We start from the raw sequence: 24,795 nt of genomic DNA on the forward strand, positions 1-24,795 counted from the left end.
GGTCAAGCTATTGGGATGCCAAGGCTTTGGGTCTGCCTGTCTTGGGAAGGCAAGGGCCAGCTGTAAAACTGCTACACTGAACACTTTGTCCTGCCTCCACCAAGGACCATCAGTTAATCACAGGCTCACCAGCAGCTGGTAGCAGTGAGGAGAATCATCCCTCGAAATGCAGCCATGTCCCCAGGGGCCTCTCATTGCTGGGGTGAAGGGGGACGGCTCAGACACACGGGGGACAGGAAGAACCTCAGGTGACTACAAACAGACTGTGCAAGTGCTCAGGAGAGCTAGAACTGGAAAATGATCCTCTCTGTCCTGACAACTCTACACTTCACCATCTCTCTCCTCATGGCAAGAGGGGTGAGACATGGGGACACAAGGGGCTTCTTTCCCCAGCTTGTCACAGAGATGGGGATGAATAAATGGTAGAAATACAGGGATGTGCTGCAATGCCCAGCACAGGGGGGCTCAGCACGGACATGGCCCTGCCAGAGGCAGCACAGGCCAGGTGGCAGGACGTGCCTGGGAGGTCCCTCCAAACAGAGGGTGAAGGACTGTGGAAAAGAGGAGTGGAGGGCTGGGAGGGGGCCTGGCATGATGCTGCAGCAGGAACCTCCTTCTGCTGGTTGGATTTCAGCCACGTTAGCAGCCGCCGTGCTTAACCCTGGCTGATCAAAGCCTCAGTAGGAGATTGCACTCACCCTTCTGCCCTGTCACAGCAGCCGCTTCCCATTCAGCAGGGACATGAGTTATTCCTCCTTTGTGTGTGAGGCCCTCCTTGCGGGGACCGCATCTTCCCCTTAATCAAATAATCAGATGCACTTATTGTTGTGGAAATCGTGCCCTCCCCTGAAATGCCTGACCAGAAACAGCTTCCTGGCTTTGTCTGCAGCCCGGCAGCCTGGATCCCACCTCTCCTCCGGCACAGCCCAGCCTCAGGGGCTGCATGGGGCAGCCAGCCCCTTGTGCCTGCACAGAGCGGACGTCAGAGGGGCTCTGACAGGAGCTACAATGCTGAACGCCTTTCTGTGGTGTCCCAAACCTGTTGGGGGGCTGGTGCCGAGCAGTGGACTGAGCCCCTGGCCCTTCCTGCCACTGCTCACTGCAGCAGCCAAGGTTTCCCACCCTCTGGTCCAGTCCCTGGAGGTGCTGAACTGAACCGAGACCCTCACAGGCCACAGCCAGGCCCGCGGAGCCTCCCTGCACCCTGCAGCCCCGGCTGTGGGCACACGGCTGCAGGGACCTGCTGCTGAGCTGCTGCATGGCGTGGGCTTCCCAGCCAAGCCAACAGCCTGCTTAGTCTGCCTGCTGCCCCCTGTCCCCTGGACACACGAGATTTGATGCATAGTTTTTTTCCTCCGATCCCATATCCTGTTAGGAAAAGAAATGTCCTGACTGCACCGCACCAGCCTGAATTTTTTGGATTTTTTTTTTTGTCCTGTTCCTTTCCTGTGTTTACACTCCACAGCACAACGTTCATTACTCGGAAGATAAGGACAACGTAAAACATCTTAGCTTGAGAGCGCTCGCAGCAGGAGTGAAAGCAAAGAGAGCCCCTGCCCTGCTCCGTCACCAGCTGTGACAGGAGCCCCCCGTGCACAGACCCGATGGAGGCAGCAGCCACCCAGCATGTGGTTGCCTGCACTAAGCATTACCCTGTCCTCAGCCTGCACTGGGACACAAGTAACATGCCTGTCCTCCCTCTGGGTGTTTTTTGTGCCCATTTTGTGTTTTCACACCGATCTGCTTTCTGGTTTGTGAGCCCAGGCTCTGGCTACAGGTGACACTGGGAGAAGGGAGAGGTAGAGGTGCAGGGAACGGAGTGAACTAAGTGGAAGTGTTGTGTTTTGTTGTTGCTTGTTTTTAAATAAAAAGGTTTAAGAAATTAAAGCAAACATTACTCGGCAGCTAAATACCATGGGTACACAGAGCACCAAAACATCCCCAAAGCTGAGGGCACCGTGCTGCCTGGTGGGCTCGGTTGCCAGGCCCTTCTGCAGCGGGGCTGTTTGCTCAGCACCTTCTCACTCCCACTCCTGGGAGCGTGGGGACAAGCACGGGGACGAGCACGTGTGCCCGGGGCAGCACTGCGCCCAGCCCTCTGGGACAGGGCAGCTGATGGGCGCATTGTTGGCTCTCTGCACCTAAAACACAAATCCAGCTGGACTCAACCTTGTTGAAGTTGGTGAGAGAACAAATGACTCTTGTTCGGCACCAGCATCCAAGAGGACACATGGAACCAAACAGACAAAACAAAAGACGTCCTGCTCAAAACATCGCCCCAAACACTGCCCGTGTTGGGCCGAGGGCCCCCTTTGTTCCTGGTGGTTGCAGGGCCAGGAGGACCCCGGAGCTCAGCTGGCAAACAGGCTCCTCCGGCGCCGCCGGGGCCCAGGGAGCCCTGCCCAAATGTCACTGCTGCCGGCCAAGCCTGTGACTGACAAAAACCACGTTGCAGGGTGACTTGAATCATTTGCTGGCATCCCTCAGCCAGCCCCTGCCAGGGGAACAAAAACGCCCTAAAATGCTGAAGGAAACACCATGCTAGAGCCGCTGCCGTGACTGTGATCACCCTGGCCGTGCTTTGTGACCTGCTGCTCTGGTTGCTGCCCTGCTGCCCCCTTTACTCCTCACACAGGAGCCCTTGGGCAGTGCCTTCCCCTGTGCGAAGCCGGCAGTCCCAGCGGGGCTGCGGCCCAGAGCGATGGCACTGCCACCACCGCTCGGCCTTGGCAGCAGCAGCACAGCTACCGATGGACCAAACCTCCTCCCTGACAGAGAGCAGGAACTGGGAACCATCCTGAGCTGAGGTGACGGGAACCTCAGGGTGTCCTGCCCAGATGGGCCCACCACTGCCCTGTCTTCCCTGGTACCCACGTCCCCAGGCCACCAAGGTGACCTGCATGGGTCACCACACATGGCGGGTCCCAGGGCTCCTCGGTGCCTCCACCACACCAGGAAGGGGAAAAGCCACAGCCTGAGTTAAGTCTCATGTTTTCTCCTCTTTTAATGCTGAACACAGAAGAAAATCCACAAGCAAGAGCCTCAGGAATTCAAGTTTAGCGAATGCTGCCTCTGCTCACAGGAAACTTGGCCAGAAGTAAACTTGCAGAGGAATGTAACCATTGCAGAAGATGGTGCTTGGCTTTTCCAATCCAAGCCCCTAAATACATCGCACTTTGGCTGTGATCTAGCATTCTTGCTTTTCTTTTCCTTTTCTGTTTTGTAGCAACGACAACCTAAGCACTTTCCAACTCATCCTAACCCTCCCAGCTTTGTTCCCATCACTGTTCTATCCACTCTGTTGTGCTATTAAAGCAATTTGGGGGACTGCGCTGGGATACAGCCCATGATAAAAACAGCCCAGTGAAGAAAAATGATTTTTTTTTCCCAATAGCAGCTCTGTTATCTTTGTCCTCTCACAGCAATAAAAACTCATACAACTGGGGAAGGAGAAAAGGCGTGGAGGATGGGGTGGGACCAAGTGCTAGGAGGTAGGGACGGGGCAGGAAGGGCAGCCTGGCAGCATAATTGGGTTAAATGCTCTCTGGACTCAGGCCTCAGTGTCCTTTTCTTATACATAAAGAAAATGACAGGGAACTTGCTTCCACGTAAGGGATGGAAGCGAGGAACAAGGAGGAAAGCAAGGAGAGACGCATTCCATGATTCAGCGTATGCGTGCCTCCTCATGGACACAAATACCCTACTCAAACCTAATATTCCCATAGTTGTGACTTATTTGGCCAAACTTGAATGTAGAGTTGCCAACTGGACATGCTAAGCGCACCTTTGATTTCCTCTGCATACTGAATAACCAGCAGGCTGTCAGTCTGCTTAACATCACCTTACAGCAGCTTCAGGATTGACTCTCATTTATGCTTTGGTTTCAACCTTTCCCATCCTGGCCAGGCCAGTGAGCACACTGCCACCATGCCATGGCCCTGGTGCCTGCCCCGCAGCACTCACCTGCTGCACCCCTTCCCCAGGCAGGGCAGGGACCTCCCTGCACACCCAGCCCACCTCTGCCAACTGCCACTTACAGAGATGCAGGCGCTGGGCTGACACGTGGCGCATGGAAACGCTGCTCTGTCTGAACACCTCCTGCTCGCTTCGCTGAGTATGGCTCAGTCCCGGCTGTTCTGTACATCCATCCACTCACGCATCATTTTCACCAGTTTTTCTCATGTGCATAGACTGCTGTTCCTCCTGACTCCTCTTTCCTTTGGAGAGAGGGAATGGCTGGAAATATATCTTTTTAGATCAAAAGCAGCAATACCTAAATATATATGCATGTATGTATTTGTATAGCAACATACCTAGCAGGAAGGGGAAAGGGAAGAAATGAGGGCTGCTTTATTTACTTTTATTTACTTATAATCTGCTTTCTTCATATTTGATCTACTTATTCTCTTTTCACTCCTTGAAAAAATTATGGCAGATGAAGTCTCTTAAAATCATAGCTTGCGGGTTTGAAAATCTAGGCTGCAATTTAGATTAGCAATATTGGTTTATTTATTTTTTTATTTTTTTGTACTCTGGATTGAAGGATGCGATGTATGAAAACTCAGATTTAACAGAGCCTAGAGATTAAATCTCATTGCGTAGGTAAGGTTTTGGCAGAGAAGCAGACAGTGCTTCCTAACCAGTACCCAGAATCTGGAGAAGAATGGGTTGGTTATAATGTAAGTTTACTTTTCTTGTAATGAATTTTAATGATAGCTTTCACGACTGCTTCTGTGATTCATAAGAGAAAATTAAAAACCCACACCTTGAAACTTACACGACAATGCTGCTAACATCTTGCAGTTGCTGGCATTATCTTGGAGAACCTTTCAGTCCTGTTTCTATGGCACATTGTTTTCCTCACAAAATGTATTTTAAATATAAAACATTGAAAGTTCATTGCTTCTTTATATCATTTTTATTCATTACCTGCTGGAGGCAAAGGGCACGGTTTTATATAGAATCCCCATTGAATATCTTATTTTGCAATTTTACTCTACTGTACATATTTCCCAATAAATTATTTTCTTTCAGATGCAGATATTCTTCTGGAAAAGCGAAGCAGGGCTGTTTCCTCTGAACTGAGTTTTTTTTTCTTTTTTTTTTTTTTTTCTGTGAGCACAGCCAACTCGTCTGTCTTGGGTTAGTTTGTCAGGCATATTTTGGGAACGTTTGGAGAATTAATTCTGTTTTTAAAGACTACAATCACCTTTTTGGCCCCTGAAACCGGTTCAGCAATTTTGCCCCAGGCCAGCAATAGAACAGCTTTTGTACACGTCAAAGGCTCACTCTAGACAAGCAAAACGAGGACCGTGGAGATAAAAATCTGTGTCTTTCTTGCAATCTATACCCACGAAGCAGCTGATTCGAAAGTGACCGCAATTTGTCCCTGTCTGTAACAGTGGCTCAGCCCCAGCCCATGCTGCACGGGAACGCCTGTTCCAGAGGCCACATGCTTCAACTCTGTATCGCTTTCGGGTGCCAGGAAAACTCTTGGTGTTGGTTACCTACAGCCACAGATGGCCCAAGGCTTCTCAGCAGTGAAGGCAAAAGTTGTGTTTGAAGGTCAATGTGGCTCTGGGGGGACTTGAGAGCTCAGGGTGGATCTGAGAAGAGGGGGGAATCTGGGAGGGAAGGGGATGCAGTGGTGGCAGTGATACCCAGAGAGGTGAAGGGAGGCAGGCTGGAGAGTTGGGTAGCAAGATGTAACCTAGGGGAGGGGTCAGCAAGGGTTGTCTTTCTCTCCCTGGGCCAGTTAATGGGTTTCCTTACAATTCCTTCTTGCCCCTTTGTTTCTTCCCCGAGGCAGGGACAGCTTTGTGCTGCAAAGAGTTCCTGACCTGCTGGGCTTAGTGGATCGGTGTCCCAAGCGGGAACTGGGGAGCAATGGTCATTATTGGAAGTGTCATTTTCCTTGTTGGCATGTGAACTGCACGTCAGGGGCAATCCTCTCTCCTCTCCATCACATGCTCCCTCTCCCCTGCACCCCATTCCACCCTATTCTAATTTCTTATCCCTTCTCCTTTGCTCCAGTTGCCTCTCCATCATTTCCCACTCTTCCTTGATCACTTCTACCTGATTCCCAGAGCAATCCTGTCTCTCCCAGAGGAGCACTTCCTGAAATTCTGATCACTGAGTTCTCAGTTTTTAATACACTCTCAGTTTATCTTTTGACACTTTGTATAACTTGAGCAGATAGAGAAACTCAGGCATCGGTGTTTTATCTGTCCAGTTTTTAGCGATGAGTGCAAATCATGACTCCATAACTTTTAAAATTGGTGTCTACATGAATTATAATTTAATATGGGCTAAAATGGACCCAGAGTTGCCCATGAACAGTGTCTTTGCTATAAATGCCAAGATCTGCATTCAAAATGTTTTGGAATGCAGCACACCTTCATTTTAACTTAGCCATATCTTGTGTTGTAAACCTTCTGTACTTTTCTATCCCTCCACTTTGTTCTTTATTCTTTCGTTTTCTTCACAGCAAAATTTGCATCTCATAAATGCTACATTCTTTTCTTTCCTTCCCATTCTAGTGATGTTTCACTTAAATATGTACTAATTTGAATATTACATCATCTAACATAAACATAACACCCTTGCCTGACTCTCAGTATGCTCTACAACCCGTAGATCTGATCCTACCAAGATTTATGCTTGTACATAATCTGGAGCATGAGAAGTAGTGCCATCAGCTTCAGCAAAATGACCCACGTACCTCAAGTTAAGTACCTGTGTAAAACTTTCAAGGAGTCCTAAATCTCTGGGAAGATAGTGCTGCAGCCATCTCGCTGAAATACAGCTGCAGCTAGCTGGACCTGGTACAGGCTGCACGGCCACAGAACAGCTCGGTCCTCACTGACAGCAAGGGCTGGCTGGGTGTTGCGATGAAGCTGCCTGGGGAACTCTAGCAATGAACATGCAGTTGCCTAAGCTGAATTCGTTGAGTTGGCAAGGGACTTCTCTCTCTTTCTCTCTCTCTCCACCTCTCAGGGCTACAAAATCGGGACTCCGTCTCTACAACTGAAGACAATGCAGATTTAATGATGAATCAAGTGAAGCTTGGTGATTGTATTTTTTTTCTTCTACAATCAGCACACGGCTGCTGTGGTTTGTTCTGTTGGTGTCACCTTACCAATTCTGATCCAGCCTGATTGCACATGGTCTTCTAACATCAAATCACATCCAGAGGTGAGGATGACTTTGTAGACACAAAGAAGAGAAAGACTCAACATGCAAATACATAATCATACATAGTCTTAAAGCCTTTATTTTATTGCAAAATAAAACAGGTAAAATTTGTATAGCCATATGTAACAAAAGATCAAAATCTTTTATGTGGTACTAGAAAAAAACTCTCAAATTGTGTGTTGAATTTCTCCCGCAAAACAATCACACATGATTCTGAAATCAGTTTTGCTTAACCATACGGGTATTGTCAGGACCATAAACACCTTCCTCTCCGCCAAAATAACACAGAAGTGTCTAAAAAAGTGTGTTTTTAAATTCAGACAGTAAAGAGTGCTTCTAACTTTGCACTTAAGGCTTAGAGACTCTGCAGAACAACACTGGCAGAGAGCACAGGTGTAGGGCCTTTTGAAAGTGCAAAGCAGCCCCTGCTCAGAGCAGAGCATCAGGATGTGGCCCTGGCAGAGCAGGTGGTGGGATTCACTCACAGCACTAACCTTCTGATAAACAAACCTGTGGCGGCTGGGAGGAGGAGGTAGCACAATTCATCTGTAAAAAAATTAGGCAGCATGTGAAGCTATTTCTAGTTCAGGAAGCTGGAGTGAATCGGAATGCAGAGCTGCACGCAATTCTTCAAGGCAGGAGCTTTTTTTTTTTTTTTTAAATTAAAATGCTTAGTTCCTCTTTTTCCCCACAAAGGACAATTGCTATTTCTTTATGCAGTCAAGGGGTGCCTAGAGACTCCTGCCTTATATTATATCACAGTGGTAATGTCTGCTCCCAGGCCGAGACCACGGGTCACTAGTGGGTGGTCACTCAGAAAATCCACAGGCTCTCCCCGTATATCTTCATCTTTCAACTGCTGGGCCTGGCTGGCCACGTGCCAGGGCCAGAGCTGCCGGCTGCACGCACCAGCTCAGGAAATCAAAGCTTCCAGCTTCGGGCAGGAGCGTGCCTCTCCCCCTCGCCCTGACTCCCCTTCACACGCACACTTATGGCACGCCGCTCCTGCCGCAAGCCCCAGCCCTCCCTTCACACCCCCTACGTCAGGAGCTGTGCTGCTGGACTGGCACATTTTGGATGAGGGAGTGCGAGGCAATTACGTGTCAAGAGCATTTCAGACTCATAATTTTCCCAAACATATGGACATATGGGGAAAAGAACAACTTGTTACTTAACGGCTCTTTTGGATTTTTGCAAGTGTGTATTTTCAACCGTCAGTTGTAGCACCTCGTGAATTCTGCACGGTACATATTTTTCCACAATATGGTGCTAAAATCATACATTTTACACTGCAGAGAAGCTGACTATATATACTGTAGTTACACATCATACTTTTGAAAATACCATACCTCTATTGGATATTAAACCGGCAAATGGCAATCCTCTCTCAGAACAATGGCACCAGAGATTGAGGAGATGCTCTGTGATACTTTTTGGTCTTGTTCCCCCAGCTAGGACAGCCTGCTCTTCCTCCTTAGCTCCTCGCCTGTAGGATGCATCCATATATTATGCTTGTAGCTATTTTATGTTTTTTTTGGAAGGAAGAAGCTCTGTACTGCTCTAACAGCCGAAGCATCGCTTAATAACCTGTTGGGTAAGATTAACAGCTCAGAAGTTGTTGGTTTGATCTGACCGCCTCAACCGAGTGGAGCTGAGGCAGTCAAGGGGAGCTGTTAAGGGAAGATTCAGGTTACGGGGAGACAATTGCACAGGTCCTTCAAAGGCTATAAATAACCCAGGAGCTGTTTCCATCCAGATTTTATTTGGCCCTGGCTCTTGAAATACTGTAAATAAGTTCTGCTCACTGTGCTGCGATGCCATCTGAAGGGTTAGTTGAGAGTGATTTATAAAGGCAGTAGCTTACATTCAGAGCTGTTCTTAATTGTGGCCTGGCTTGATAAAGCCACTGTCGCAAACATATTAGTTTCTTTACAGCTGGATCAAATGTATCAGGGGTTATATTTCAAGCAGGGAAAGGAAAGTATTTTAATTTGTTTTCGCTTCACTTTCAGCAGGGCTTCATAACACCAGCATCTACCCTGTGGCTGCCAAGTCCTGGCTGAGTATCCTACAGCATCTAAAACTCTTGTAGAGGAGTACAAGGCTGCGTACAGCACGTATGCGACAAGGCAGAGTTTCCTTGGGGAATGTGCCTTATTTATGGAGGGTACCGAGAGACACCCAGCTTTACATCCAACCTCTCCCTCAGAGGTTTTCCCTCCTACATTTCTAGGGAAGAGGGCAGAAAGAAATGGAGCAAGAACCAAACATACTTGCTTCATGATCGGTTGCATTCCTCTCCCTCCCACCGATGCTTCCTCCTGACTGGATCTCGAGCTCGCCTGCCCCTGCCCCGGGGAGCCCAGCCCTGCCTCTGAGCCAGGGAGACACCCCCTCCCCACCACCCCAAGGCTGCTTCTCCCCCTACTTCCAGCCTGCCTGGTGGGGAGAGGTCGGTGTGAATGCAACTGCAGGAGCCCACGGGCCAGCAGGGTGGATGCAGATGCTCCCAGACTCTTCCTGGCGCTGGCAGCACACAGACAACGGGCTGGCAGGGATAAATGCTCACCCTCTCACGGCCACGAGCTGCGGCTGTGGCCCCTGGAAGGCAGCAGCACACAAACCCGCCCCCCCGTGCGCCTTACGGATCTCTTACTCTAACGAGGCCTTTTCCCAGGGATTTCTAGTAAAGGGGCACACTCCTGGCAGGATAGATCTTCCTGTGACATTTAACACCTAGAAGTGACCTATGTGATTTAATCTGCTGCATACCAAAGGTGTCAAAAAGACATCAAAGAAATCCTTGCACTTAATCCTTGGCTTAGGTCACAGTCTCTCCCTGACGAGGAGAAGAGCCCAAACTATTTAATAACACTCCCAAAAGACAGAAGTTGAGGAATTAAGGGCACTTGGTGACTTCATATTGCTAGGTGGCAAGATTGCATGGTTTCCCTGCAACAACATCCTTGAGATAAACCTCTGAGGGCCCCCAGCCCTGCTGGGCCAGGTAGCTATGTCTCTGTGGCTGCCATCGTATATTTCTGGCCTCCTGGCAGGCTGGGTGCACAGCGAGCTCAGGCTGCACGGGGCAAAGAGCCGGGCAGGAGCCCCAGCATCGTGCGCCCCCAGCTCCCCACCCACCCACCTCCTACCTCCTCTCTTCCCATGTACTCTTGCAAATAACTCACCGCTTACAGCTATTCCCTCCTCTTCCTCCGGGGCCCCAAGGTTTCAAAGCTCTTTCTGTTCCTTTCCTCGCTTTTTTCCTCACCTCTCACTGCGAAAAGCCTCTCTCCCTGCTGGCCCCCGACTGCAGGAACTGGAGTCGTTTGGCACGTGGCACCGCCTGAGGCTGATTTTCCATGTGGAGGCTGCGGGCAGCCCTGCTCTGACAGGTGCCTTCCCGTGGCAGCAGGCTGGCGAGGGCAGGGCGCAGGCACTTGATCGACTCGCATGCCACTGGCAGGCACTTGGCTGTCTTCCTGGCCAGCGGGCTGGGAACTGGGCTGCCCTGCCTGAGCCAAAGCAGCACCTGATATGTTAACTTAACGGGAGTTAGGGACTCCACGCCCGCGGTCACCTCCGCAGCCACTTCTTAGAGGCTAGCTCCACTGAAAACCCGAGAGCGACACTTGCTGAGAACAACTAAGGATCTGCTCTCTGGGGTTTACATGTAAAGAGTGCACGTTGTGTAACTAAGAAGTGTTCACAGACACACATGCACCCAGACACACACCTCTCAGATGGCCGGCTGCCTTGTCCTCTGCAAGCCTGCTCAAGCATGGTGGATAAAACTTGTTGCCTTACTCCAAGCGCAGCAGGTGCAACAAGAGGAGAATCTTGCTATGCAAACTGCAAAAAAAAATAATAATGCAGGCTACAAGATAAACTGCTGCCACCATCAAATAGAAAGAGGAAGACAACGGCCAGATTACAAATCTGGGACTGCAGCATCCTTAAGATGCAGAGCTGCTGGTCTGAACAAGCCTGGAATGTGGTGGCTAACCCCACGAGGTCCCTGGTCAGCTGATGGATTACACAAGATCCCCAGCTCCGCAAGAAGTCCGCACTGCATGCTGTGTTCTCACTTAAAGGCTCTGCAACAGTGCTCTGAAGTAAACTCCGGTGACGCCGCTGCCCTTACGCAGCCACCTGTGTGCTGCATAGGTGCAGCCGGGTTCGGTAAATAGCCCTGAGGTGTAATGAGTGTTGCGCTTCATTTCCAGCAGCCACTTTCTATTTTAAAAAAGGAATTAAAAAATACTCAACTGTCTGGTACCTCACGTACTCAAAACACATCGTACCTCCCGCGGCTTTAGTTCGCCTGTTAGAAAGCACCTCTGCTGAGCCCAGCTCAGTGCAAACGACTCCAGGTCTAATGCCACTCTTACAGGCAGCCACGCGTGGAACAACTCTAAAAGGCCGAGGTCCAACAGAAGTCCTCCCGGGCTGTGCTGGCAAGTCCAGTGCGTGGCTATACAGCTGCTGTCATGGGGTTCTTCTGCCTAGGATCCTGTTGCCTGTACTGGTACTGGTCTGGACTGGTCCCACGGTGTCGGACAATTTCGTTATAAGCTGGTGCACGGTGGGGCTGAGGAGGGGAAGGTGGCACGTCCTGCCGGAGGGGACCTTTGTGCTGGTTTGCAACGGGCGGGGCTGGGTAGTACTGGGGGTACCTCAATTCTGCCACTCTCGTGTCTGGTGCGCGGATGTAGTTCCCCTTCGATGGGTGGACAGCGGGCTGTCCTCCTTGGTAGTAGGGAAGATCTCTCTCTTTGTATATTACTCGTGGTCCTGTTAAATATTCCAGTGGTTCTGCAGGTCCACGCCTGAGGAGGAAAAACACAATAAAGCACATAAAAAGGCAGTCTGCAAGCCTAGAGGCACATTATTGTGCTCACAGTCTATGTGTACTTTGGGAAAGGAAATGCCACCTCAACCATGACTTGTCCAGATGAGTCAAAAGAACTCCTGAAGGATAACAACCCTCCCACCTGCAAGCTACAGAAGTCTGCAACACCCAGGACGCTGGAAGAAGGGTCCAGCACACATCACGGCCCTTTTACAATGGGGGAGCACTGGAGCCCTTCAGCTCCCAAACTCAGCCTCCTGTGATCCATTTGCCATAATGGAAACAAAGCTCCTTTAAACAATGCATGTTTGACTGAATCTTATCTGGCCTGAGGATAAACAGATGAGTTGGGTCTGCAAGTCTGCAAATCCCATAAGCTTTACATGCACAAATATTCACGCTTTCCAAGCCATTTCCCACTATTTTTTCTCCTAACATGTCAGACCGTAAAGCTTTCCAAACACTACAGTTGGAAAAACTGGAACTCCTGGAAGAAACACAAGGGATGTCAGGCTACTATACCTGTGTGCAACGGGCAAGCTGCCAATGGGGTTTCAAAAAAACCTTCTGTGATCTGGAAGGCTCGATGTTACAACAGCTCTGTAACCTGTCTGTAACTTATCTGCATCAGTATGGATCTGACAAGCTCTAGTTCACGTGAAAAGCAACATGTGAACATGTCATCCCTGAGGATGTGCCACCGAGCCCTCTCTGTAGCTTTCTGCATCTTAATTCCATGATTTGCACTAATGAAGGACTGGTATTTTTCCTAGTACAGCTTAACTTGTGATACTTTCGAAATGGCAAAAATAATTGTTCTCACAGACATGTCGCCAGAGTACCCACAAAAGTTCAACTCAATTAGGAGTTTTTGCCAGTCTGATTGCAAATGCCTTTGCACTTAGGCAAAACCTCCCATTGACTGCACAGGAAGCTCCTCTCCAAGTGTGAGCTGAAGGAAGAAGGCAGGGCTTTGACCCAAAACAGGGGCCGAAAATATAAATCAATTACACCTGCTCTGTTGGTTTGGGACTAAACTCATCAACTGTTTAAATAGCCTTTCCATAGATTTATTAAAAAAAGTCATCGTTCATGGTACAGCAGATCAGGTGTGCACAATTCATCAATGCCTCTCTTTTGTTCACACAGAGATTTTACAAGCTCACCTCCCCTTTCTTAATCTGGACTCCCAGACTCCATTGGAATTGTTTTGCATGAAGTAAAACAAAACATGTGGTTTTCTGCTGCACTCGTTTAAGCCCATGGGGTAAATCATGGACATAGGCAATGAACAAACATTATCTGCCTTGAAATGAACCTACAATTCTCCCCCTGGAATAACTTAGTGCAAATGTTTCCTGTTTAAAATGGAAAGAGCAAAAGGAAGAATTCCAGGCCCTGGACTTTTAGGACCCCATGCTCCCCAGAGACTTTTTGCTTTAAAAACAGAACATTATAAAAGACAGGCACTCTTGGCTTTTTTTCCCCCCTCTCTCTCCTTGTGAGACAGTCCAGACAAAGTGCTGAAGGGCCTGAAGCCACCCTCTGAGATACTGAAAGGACTCCTAACCGCATGTGTTGAGACAACTGCTATCTCTGCTCACACACCTACGCCTTGCAACGAAGCCTTATTTCCACAGCAGGCCGAGGAGTTGCTCCATGTATTTCTCTATCAAGACTTGTTCACTAGTTAGTCCCATCACACACAGCTTTTAATTCTTCTGTGCACAATAACGCACATCCAATCTAAAAGGGCTTCTGCAATGTTAAGAACTGCTTTGTGTCAAGCAGCAAAGCAACAAGAACAAATGTCAAACCTACAACCATCACCTTTTAATTAGGGTAACATTCGAGATCCTTGTTATTAGATTTTAAAGATGTTCTCATCAGCAGCTGTAATCAACCAAATTCTTGTGGATCACATTAAAATGGGACTGAGCTTGGACACAGATCCAGAATTCACCAAGAAGCCAGGCAGCTTTTGGACAGAGATCTAACTACAAAATTGAATGACCCTAGAATAACAAAATCAAGATTAATTGGTACCAAAATGACTGCAGAGAACAGGACCGAGCCACCAGCATCATCTCCCGAGCCTTCAGCACAGCTCATCCCTCAGCTCACACGATGGGTCTGGATGCAGCAGGAAGAGGGGGATGCGCTTTGCTATCCAGCCAGCCCGCTTGGCTCCCGGCAGGGCTGCTTCCAGGAAAGCTCAGGCAGTCCAGTTCTGGGTGGAAGTGTGTGCAGAGGCAGCACATTCAGGCAGCTCTCACCTAGAATTGTGCAGCAAAGATGTGCCAGAGACCTCAGGCATGCACCCAAGCATCTTGAGCTTGTGCCACACAGTCCTCATTGCTGTTACCTAAGCAAGAAAACTAAAATCCACCATCGGTTCACTTACAGTTATACCACCTCTTGCTGTGTAGGCAGACTGCAGAGGAACATGAACGAGGGGCAAAATCTTTCTTAAAAACTACATAAATATGCAAGCTGCTCTCTTTCACACCAGTTTATCTGGGAAATACCCAGAGCTGCTATCATTCTGGAGTATCTTCCTCAGAGCTGGGGGGTAGCAGCTGGAGGAGAGGTTGTGCAGAGAGACAAGACTTGAATCCACTTCACGTGGATCCTTTAGGAAATCCCTGGGAGGATGGGAAGGTGTGCCATTTTTTTTGGCAGCCTTGGCATTAATATAATCAGGAATCTAATAAATGACTATTGCAACTCTCTCATGAGCAAAAGCTGGGTAAACCCTGGTAACTTGGCCCAAAAGGCAGCCTCCAGTCATCATGACCAGGGGAAATTTCATGAAGAATATCCCCGTGGCTGTACCACCCTCTGCAGCTCACTTCCCCTGGTGATCCAGTGGGTGTTTTGCATGCAAATCCACAAAGAATGACATTTTGCTTCCCTTTTATGACCAACACTGCATGCTGAAGCTGATTTATTTCCTTAAGATTAATTCCTCCCCACCTACTAGCCCTGCTCGGTGAAGCCTGCTCTCAGGGAGCTGCTCACAGTGCAAACGACCAGCCTGGGGAGTCTCTGACATGAACCTCCATTTGGCACATCTTCGAATACAGGAGAAAACAGCCCTTTCCTCCCCAAGTGCTTCAAATTAGTCCTCAGAAAGTCAAACTTGCTGAGGTAGAAAAACCATCTCTGGATGCCATGCTCTGACTATAGAAATGCTGTTACCATTAGGAGTAAGTCTGGGAGATGGGGCTGCTCCAGGCAGCAAAAGCAGGGTTTCTCTGGAAAAACAGCATTTTCACTTGATAGCTTATGGTGTAAAAGTATATGCTGTTGTTTACCCGTAAAGAAATTGCCGTAACAACTCAAACCAAGCCCTTTCTACTTGGCAGCCCCTTGTAGCTGCTATGCTTATTTCTGCAAGAAGCAAAACAACCCCTGCCTTTCCCCTCGGCAGACACTGCCACCTCTGAGGAGGCCCTAATGAAATTCTTCTCCCCTTCGTTGCTGTTTTTGTAGGCTCCTGATGAGTTCAGAGTTCATGGGGCCATATCACACCTCCCAAGTGACCCATGGTTTGGGGGTCAAACCAATAACCTCAAGTGGAAAATCAGTGACCCAGGGGACTGATCAAAAATCCACAAATTGGGTCAAGCAGGTCCAGCCACTCAAAAGGACCAGGCCAGGAGTGTGTCCTTTGAGAGGACATGCTGTGTAGGAGCTGCTCTGACCGTCAGCTGTTTTCCAGATTTTTGGTCAGTTGTTTGACCTGTGGGCCCAGTGAAATTAATGGCAGGCAGAAGGTGGGGAAGTTGACACAACATCCTGGGAAGGAACTGATCTCAGAGCTCAAAAAGTGTTTCTGCTGACAGTTCAGCTCTGCTGGCTTCCAGTGGAAGATCCATCAGTGATGTGCGCCTAGCTAACAGCAGAGGCTGCTGACCGAGGAAGCAGTGGAAGGCAAGCAGGCAGAAGCACCAGCTTCAAGAAAGGGCAAAGCTAGTGGGGTAGTGTGAAAATGTACCCCTCGAGAATGTCACACGCAAGGTGCCCCTTAAAATGTTCATTTTATCATGAGGGAGAGAAATCTCACCTTCCCCTGAAGCAGAAGCATAGATCACGCAGAGGTAGCTGCAGACATGTTTGGCCATATAGCTTCACATGCTGGTTAGCAGCTCTATGGGTTCATCTTCTACATGACTGATGGGGTAGGCACTGCGATTAGTTTTGAGCTTTAAGAGCAAAAAGGAGCTTTGTCCAAGTAAAGCAGGTAACCTGTTTGTAAAGCAGTTAAAGCAGGCGATTGACATTCAATTAGCAGTACATGTTTTTTTTTTCTCTATGACAAGTAAAGCCTGAAATAGTTTAGTTTGTTTTTCTATCTCTGCTTTATTTACCTTTCAAGCACAAAGCATGTAAGACCTAATATATTCTGGCTTTGCTGCAGAATTTTTGAACGCTTCTGGAATTATTTAAAACAGAACTAAAGGAGTCAGAATACATAAGAAGGGCTTCTTTTACCCAAAATAATATTTAGTCACTGAAGTCAAATGGGTATCTGTATGTTTAAAAAAACACTAACCAAAACAGTTTTTGCTCTCTATAGTTCCATTTTTTTTGTTTTTAAAAGACACCATTTCAGTGATTCTTCAGTTGCCAAGAGTCTCACAGGGTAGAGCGTACCTGTCACACTGGCCTAAATACCTAATGTTTAAAAAAAAAAAAAAAAAAAAGGAAAAAAAGAGCACATTTCATTTCAGGTTTACTGTGTTTCATTGTTAACCCCCATTTGCAGGTCACCTTTAACATAAGCTGCAAAGACACATGCTCGGGTTATCTCAAAGCAAAGGAAAGCAAAAAGACGATCTGGCTGTTCATGCTGTGCCCCATCATGTTGGGGGTTTGGATTTCATCATGACAAAAGAGTTTTTCTTGCCTCTGTTCTATGGGGAGAATCACAGAGGTCACATTCTTAGTACCTGGTAAAAAGCAAGGAAGGGAATGCTCCCTTCTTACATCACTGCCTCCTTCTAGCTGCTGCAGGAATATTTTGCAAGGGATATAATCTCACATGAAAAACTGCCTTCTTACTTTGTCAGGGAGTACTTCTTGAAATAAACTTCAAAGACAGCCACAGACTAAGTGGCAAATGGAAAGCCCACATTTGGCTGCAATCTCTTTCATGTCTAAGCAAGACATAGAGAGACTCTGGGTGATGGCATCAGGCAGCTCAGGCTGTGATTAAAGAACAGGAGAAAGCAACAAGGTCCTGTCTGTGTCCAGATTCTCACTGAAGAACTCTATTGTAGGCATTGTGATTGCAAGCTGTTTGTTCTCAGCCAGGAGGATCTACTTTTAAAGAAAAAAGGAGCAGATGTAAGAATTAAATTATGCAAATAAACAATCTTAGAGTATCAAATACATTACTGTGTCTTTATAAAGCTGTTCTCAATGTACACTAAAAACAACTGACTGAAAAGACCACGTAGCCCCTCTCTCTCCAGATACAGTATTAAAGACGTTGCTGTGCTGTTTGTAGTCTGTGGCAATAAGAAATTCTGTTGCTTAATATTCCATGTTCATTAAAAAATACAAAAAAAATACTGCAGGTTACAAAAAAAACAACTGCACGACTCTGAGCTTCATTAAAGTCTGTCTCCACATCTTAATAGGTGATATACTCCTGTAACAAATATTCTTTGCTGTTTCAGACCAATACTTCCCATAGCCAATGATAGGTTTTGCATTTTAAAAAACCACAGGAAATCAAATTTGGTATCTTAATGCTGGGAGGAATCTGCAGCGCAAGGAAGTGCTCTGTGGCTCCTGTCTACGAGAGAGGCTTGTACCTCTCAGTACAAGGCAGATGTCTAGCAATGTCATACTAACCTCAAACACACCACACACAGATTATTTATGGGCTGAGCTGGTGGAGGTGCTTTCTTCTCCTGTTCTTTTATCAACAACGCAAGGCTAAAAAATCAGATAACATAAACGAATACAATCCCTGGCTCTCATGTAGCACATGCCATGTGGAGAGAGCTGTTTTTAGTTTGAGGACTGTGTTTGGAATTCCTTCAGTGTCAGGTTTCCAGTTACCAGACCCTCTTCCCTGGGCCAGGCACGACTGCGGTTGGACGGGATTAGCAGAACACTCTGCAATGTATATTACATAGCTTTGACTTCTATAGGCTTTGCAGTCCCATAAAAATAATGATCATTTCACGACCTGCATTACTAGTGGAAAAAAGAGCAGAAAGATCTCTCTCCTTTTTAAAGAACTTGTATTTGTTTTGGATTTGGAGAAGGAGGGATCCATACGAGTTTGTTTGATATTCAAGCAAGAGTACATTTCCGATGAGATGCAGGCCAGACTCCCTGCCCTTGCACACAGTTTTGCAAAGTTGAGCAGCGGTCTTGACTGGCCTGAACATAAGAGCTTACGTGTGCAGTTTTTCTTTCTCTACAATACTATGGCTTTGAGTATTTAGAAACAAACAGCAAAAACACCACAGTCCTGGAATGCAACTGTAGAGTTTATATTACTCGAAGTCTATTCTTAAAGTGACTGGAGAACAGTCTTTTTTATTTGCAGAGGGACAAACCCTTTGAGCTGCTGGGCCCAGCAGCTACCTGGGCAGTTATTAGGAACTGGAGCTATTCAGTTGCCCCAGTCATCTTTACATCTGAGGCCAAGTGTAAAGTTTTGTCAGACTTTTGTCCCAACTTTCCAAGCACACAAGTAGACTGCAGAAGCAACTGTCAGAAAGGGAAACGGCAATTTGACAGGTCTGAAACTTTACTATAAGATTACTAAGATTTCTTATGGTAGCACCAACAGTTTATTCTGCACACAAACAAACTAATTGTTCTAAATCCCTAAGGGCCCAGACTATGTCACAGATTGGTTAACATCATGGTTTAGGCTGCCATTTAATTAAACCGCCTCCCATCGCCAACAAAGCCATGGAACACTTTATGCTGCTCCTGTGCTCCAGCATTAGTTTGTTTTCCACAGAAGATCTCAGACCAGCTTCTGATAATCCTATCCTGCAGGCAAAGCTCCCTTTTCTTTCCTTCCCTAAATCCAACCTACAAATATAGGAACTGTGATAATCAGGATTAAAAAACTCAAATCAACAGCAACAAGCCCCAAATATGTTAGCTGGTGCTCTATAAATGCCCAATGAGCATTCAAAACAACTAGTCCAATAATCCTTCCTACTCAATTCACCACTTGCTTTGTTTGTATGCTCTCAGGCATGGCACATCTCCTCTACCAGGAGGCATAAAATAAAGCAGCACCTATTGAACAAGACATCGCTATTCTGTGATCTCTTCGAGCTTAAAGGGGTCTTAAGTAGATTGGTACTTTAAGTAGCGAGTCATTACAACATGTGTCATTTCATATGTTACTCATTATTCAACACAACATAATACCACGCGAGTCATTAACCTCTTGGCATTGGTAACCTACTCTCAATGCTAAGCAAGCACGCTTGTTGCTCAGGAACCCCTGCTCTGCTGGGGAGAGACCTGGATGGGATTTTAAGGTCCCTTTGGTCTTTTGTTTTGCATATCAGCAGAGGCCAAAAGCTCTTGCTATAAACTAAGTGTTCTTGGCCTTTGGTCTCTTGCGTCACGTTTCTAAGATGATGCAGGCCAAGCGGCACAGGAGGACAGAAAGCTTTTCAAAGGGCTGAAGCCAGCAGAAGAAGCAAATGCTTTAGGTTTCTCAGCTGAATTTTGACTTTCAAAGCAGACAAACTAATACAGAGAAGTCCAAACAAGTGCAGAACTGTCATCACCTGGGTGAAATGCTCACGTGAAGTCTCTCTTATGGGATATTTGTACCACAGTACTGTGCAGTAACTCCAGTGGATGTGGGCACCTTGCTAACACTGCCAGGAGAAGAGCCAGCTACTGTCCCAAAAAGCAGACGTCCAGTGGGAAGGGAGAGGGGCACAGACAGGTGAGACCCCACCACTGGCCCTGTACAGCAGCACAAGAGCCAGAAACACCAAAAATTCAGATGTCTTCACCTCACCCTAAGCTCTCCTGCAGATCTATGCTGTTTTCAGAGGCTACCAGGGTAAAAATTAAAGGTCATGTGGTGGTTTGGGAGATTTTCATTTGATTTAAAAGCAATTCTGTTGCCACAGTCCAAATTCCCCTTCAGAAAGAAACAAACACACCACCCTGGGAAGCCTCCTCCAGTAGCCTATCCATTCACTGCTCCTACCTGTGCCATTTTCGTTCAGCGCTTTCAAAGGGACGTAAAACCAAATTCTATCCTGTTCTCATTTTTCACATGGAATGAATTTAAAGCATGGTGATTATTCAGCTGTGCTGTTAAAATGATTTTTCAACAAATAACAGAAGTCATTAAAAGAATCTTCCTAAGAAATAATAGCCTGGGCCTGGGTCTTTACTGTTCAGCCGCTGGGATCTTAACACGCTGTCTGATCTTTAGTGGGCTAGTAAAAACCCGCAAGAACTGGTTATTAATGTTATTACCAAGCTTTCAGGCTTTCTTTCTTTCTTTCTTATTTTTTTTTAAAGCATCTCTCATTTAAATTAAAGCATTCCTTGCAGCGTTTTCTCCCATTGCCATGATGAAGCATGGCTGTCAATTCTGCCTCCAATGGCACAAACTGGGTAGTAAAATCATGCTTCAATAAAAAAGGAAAATGATTTTTGAAACTGACTGTAGCTGGTTATTTTTCCCTCCGTTTCATTTTGTTTCTAGGTCCAGACATTCTGTTAAACTCCCTGGGAAGTGTCATTCCCTTCTCTCCCCTCCGCAGTCAAGGCAAGGCTCAACATCCAAGAAGAAAGATCCTGCTTTTGGGGGGGAGAGGGGGACCTTAAAAACAAGCAGCTCTTATTGGTTTCTTCAGGCAGTATTTCAATCCCCATTGTTCCTCCACTGCTCATGTATTGATTTGCTCCTAAACAGCACAAGCAGCCTGTAAATAGAGCCTCCCCATCCCCCAGCCCCCTTCCCTTATATTTTCTTTTGTTAGAGCCATTCATTTCTATACAGGCATTAGATTATAGATTTCCTGGCTTGCAGCACTCCATTAACACTCTGGTAACCACCCCTTTTCCAGCCAGCCATTAAACACCACCTTTAATAATTGAGATTTAAAGGCTCAGGGCATGATAAACAGCTGAAGTTATAACTTTACAGCTGCCTCCACAAAAGTGTGTAAATCTCCACATTTGGATAAGCAAATCAGTTAATTAGACTTGTATTAAGTCACAAACTTTGCAGGCGCTCTTGACAGCGTACGTCCTGAGGTTGAGCTTTAAATAACAAGGGTCAAACCCCTGAATCCCACAGGGCTGGGAGAGACGGAAACGTCCCACCCGGTGCCCAGAGAGCAGTAGCACTGCCTGCAGCTGCTGAGACATGAAGACGGCCGCGAGCGCCCTGCGACTGCAGCCCCTTCCAGCTGTGTTTATGCTGGCTTCTTCCTTAGGAGCTTCTACTGTTACACTAACACCAGTGCAGCTGCAGCAAGCACAGCGCCTGCCGACGGGATGTACTCTACCTGCTGCCCGTGGTGGAGACATCCCTTGTTTTAGCACCCTGCGTGTCCTGCCCAGCAGGACACAGGTTGCTCTTTCCAAGTGGGGCCCTGCAAGTTCCGTGGGCTGAGCACAGCTTCCTCCAGCTCTGCCCCCTGCACTCACCTGGGCTGAGGAAATGCTATGGATGTCCCTCAGTCGCTGCTGGCCAGCAAATGTTCAAAGCTGGGGAGATTTGGGAGATACAGGTCACTGGCCTCTTTAGGGACATGGGTAGTAAGAGGTTAACCTTCAGTTGCGAGGCCCAAGTGTCTGTGCTCCATCTCTGCATGAGTTATCTCCCTGTTGCTGCATTTAAAAATACTGTATGTAATTAACTGTTATCAGGTTGTTAAGCAGTGTGCTGAAGTGTGAACTTATCATTCAATTGTTTCCTTTATTTACAAAATCCTTGCCATTCTCTGGGATGGCAGCCTGGGACAGGCTGTTTACTTGTTCAGATTAGGAGGGTTTAGCACACCAGATTCTGGTGGCAGAAGCAGATTCGAGAGAGGTGAGACACAGCTGTGAGCCTGCTTGGCTCCTCAACCACCCCTTCAACACGCCCCGCAGAGTAGCTGTGTGTGTACGAGATGCACACATGCCGCTGCTACCAAATACATCACTGTAACACTGCTTTGCCCCCACTGCTCCCCTCCTTTCTCCTCCTTGAAGATCCTTCTGCACACTCTCCTATCCAGCAACAGCAGCTGCGTCCTACTCCTCTCTTGGCCTGGCAACCGTTCTTTTCTTTGCTTTCTCCTCCAGCAGCACTGCCCCTGGCAATGCCAGCAAAGAGGGAAGAAAACATGACACCATCAGACCTATGTGATTTTTCACATGTGTTTCTGTCTGAGGCAGCATCATGCATCCAGGACATATCAGTGTGGTCCCTGGGCATGCAGCATCCTTTGATCTTTGGGAACTGGTGCGATCCCCAATATCCCAGATCTATGCATCCCCCCAGCACTTGTAATACAGGAGATATGCAACTTCTAAACAAATTTCTTCTGTGCCATCTGCACACCATACTGCATGCCAGATGACGAGATAAAATTTGCAACAGCAAAGTTCTCGGAGCACAGCAATCTTCTAGAGAGAGCAACCACAGCCCGTGGAAACACTTCTATCAGCTTAGTCATGTACCTAGAACAGAAGATGTCAGGATGATGAAGCTGGAAGAGGGAGCACAAAGCAGAGGCCAAAAAAATGGGCTCTAAGGATGCACCAAAACACCACCTCCCATACCAATGGGACCCTGATGCTAATAGCTGGAAATTAGTGATACCTTACAAAGTTAACAACACAACAATTGAAAGACAGAAGCAGGCCAGTACTGAGATAAAGAGAGGCTCTGGAAAGCACCACCAGCTATAGGCTTTGGTTTCCTTTAAATATATCCACACATCATGTGGCAAAGACTACCATGTGCAGTAGAGTCATATGTGTAAGTCACAATGCTACCAGCGGTTTCAGTTTAGATTATGATAAACACCATCGCAGTCAGAGAGGTACCCCTGGGTACCTATTCCTGTGCCACCCAGTAAGGCCCAGTATGCCATTAGAGAGAAACAGAGAAGTGGCACCTCCCTATTTGAACGTGGTAAGAACCTGGCAAAGACTCCAGACATCCCTAAAGACAGCATGTCTCAATTTGGCTGGATTTTTTATTTATTTTTAAATTAAACAAAAATACCCTCTACCTTGAAACAAATTTTTTACATAATGAATCAATCAAACAATTATCTATGCTCTAGTATGTTCAAATCAAGGGAATCATCATCGAAAATAACCAGTTTTTATAGCTCATTTAAAACCACAGTACGCTAGGCTGCTGATTCACTAATGAACAATAAAGGTCACTACTACAGTATCATTCTGCCTATTTTCAGATTGTGTGATGTGATAGATTTGAAGTGGCAAGTTCATAAAAAAAACATCAAGGCACTTTGCAGAGGGAAGTGAAGATGGAAAGAGATCTGCGCCCTGCCCAAATACCAGACAGAGAAGAGGAAATAACTTAATGGTACATGAAATTTGGTCCCCCGGCCTCATCCAGACTCAGCCAAAGCCTCTGGATGTCAATGGAAGAATTTCAGTGAGCTTTGGATTTAGGCTCTTGTATAGGAAAATGGTATCTGAAAGGGGAGAAGAGGGCAGGCAGAGAATGAGACATCTGTATCCTGGAATGAAGTCAGGAAGTTAAGGTCTGAAAGCCTGAGATAGCAACTAAATAGCTGGAGTACGAGATGGGAGTTGCTGAAATGCCTCACTTCACACGGAAACTTCCTTTTTGGTACTCCCTTGCAGGTATCCAGAGGAAAGACAGACCAATACCATTAATTTACTTTTTGCTTTTTGAGTGCTCATGACCTAGATGGAGGTGTTTAGGTACAGCTGCTAAGGAACAGGCGTTCCCCCAGATGAACAGCACACCTCTACTACACAGATTCTGCACTTCTGAATATTGGTAATGTGGCAACTGGGGCGATGCAGCCGAGTGTGCATGCACCATGTCTCTGACTGCTACCAGAGCCCAATGCTTCAGAGGAAGATGCAATCAGTAGACAATTAACGACTTACAGGACAAAAGTAGTCCTCTTTCCCCTCCCCAAAACACATTCAAAACAAAACCACTATCAGCATTAAGTCCAGCTTTGCAGAAAGGTGCAGAAACACAAAACACTTGATGTGCATGTGCTCACAGATGGGGATAGGGAAAAACACAAAACCTGAACTTGATATTTAACCTTGAAAGACCTACTATTTGAATCCCATAGGAAAAAAGCACAATATAGGACAGAGGCACTGTGGTGAGTTGAGAATGATGTCTTTTCTAAACCTCCGTGCTCATTTTTAATGCTGACTTGGGTTCCTCTCTAATAAACAAGTGAAATTCTACTTCCAGTAAACTGGGATTTTCTTTAAAATAACTCTGCAACATTTCAAAGGCCCCTCTTTTTTAATGATGAAAAAGTAAAAGGGAGGAATTTCACATCACATGAAACAGCTACAATATAAACCAACAATCAAGAACATTCCAGTTTCTATGTCAGAAAAGCAGAGAGCACCAACACCATTCTAAGGATGCAAAATGGTTTCCGTGTACTGAAGTTCCTTGAGAAACTTGTAAAACTTGTGGTATAAACTAGTACAACTGAAAACGAGACGTCTAAGGAGGAAAAGACCAGGGTTAAGGG

The 24,795-nt window shown here is 46.9% G+C and overlaps 1 protein-coding gene across 1 annotated transcript in view; it reads right to left on the reverse strand.

Moving 5' to 3' along the window:
* Window positions 1-10,326: 10,326 nt before the first annotated feature.
* Window positions 10,327-24,795, reverse strand: part of LOC116490624 (partitioning defective 3 homolog B-like) — a 100,926-nt gene continuing 86,457 nt past the window's right edge. The window contains exon 6 of the mRNA XM_032190003.1: window positions 10,327-12,023. Within this exon, the coding sequence (XP_032045894.1) occupies window positions 11,669-12,023 (355 nt within the window). The 3' untranslated portion in view covers window positions 10,327-11,668. The remainder of the gene's footprint in view (window positions 12,024-24,795) is intronic.

The sequence above is a fragment of the Aythya fuligula genome, chromosome 6 (genome assembly GCF_009819795.1).
Source record: "Aythya fuligula isolate bAytFul2 chromosome 6, bAytFul2.pri, whole genome shotgun sequence".
Classification (NCBI taxonomy): Eukaryota; Metazoa; Chordata; class Aves; order Anseriformes; family Anatidae; genus Aythya; species Aythya fuligula.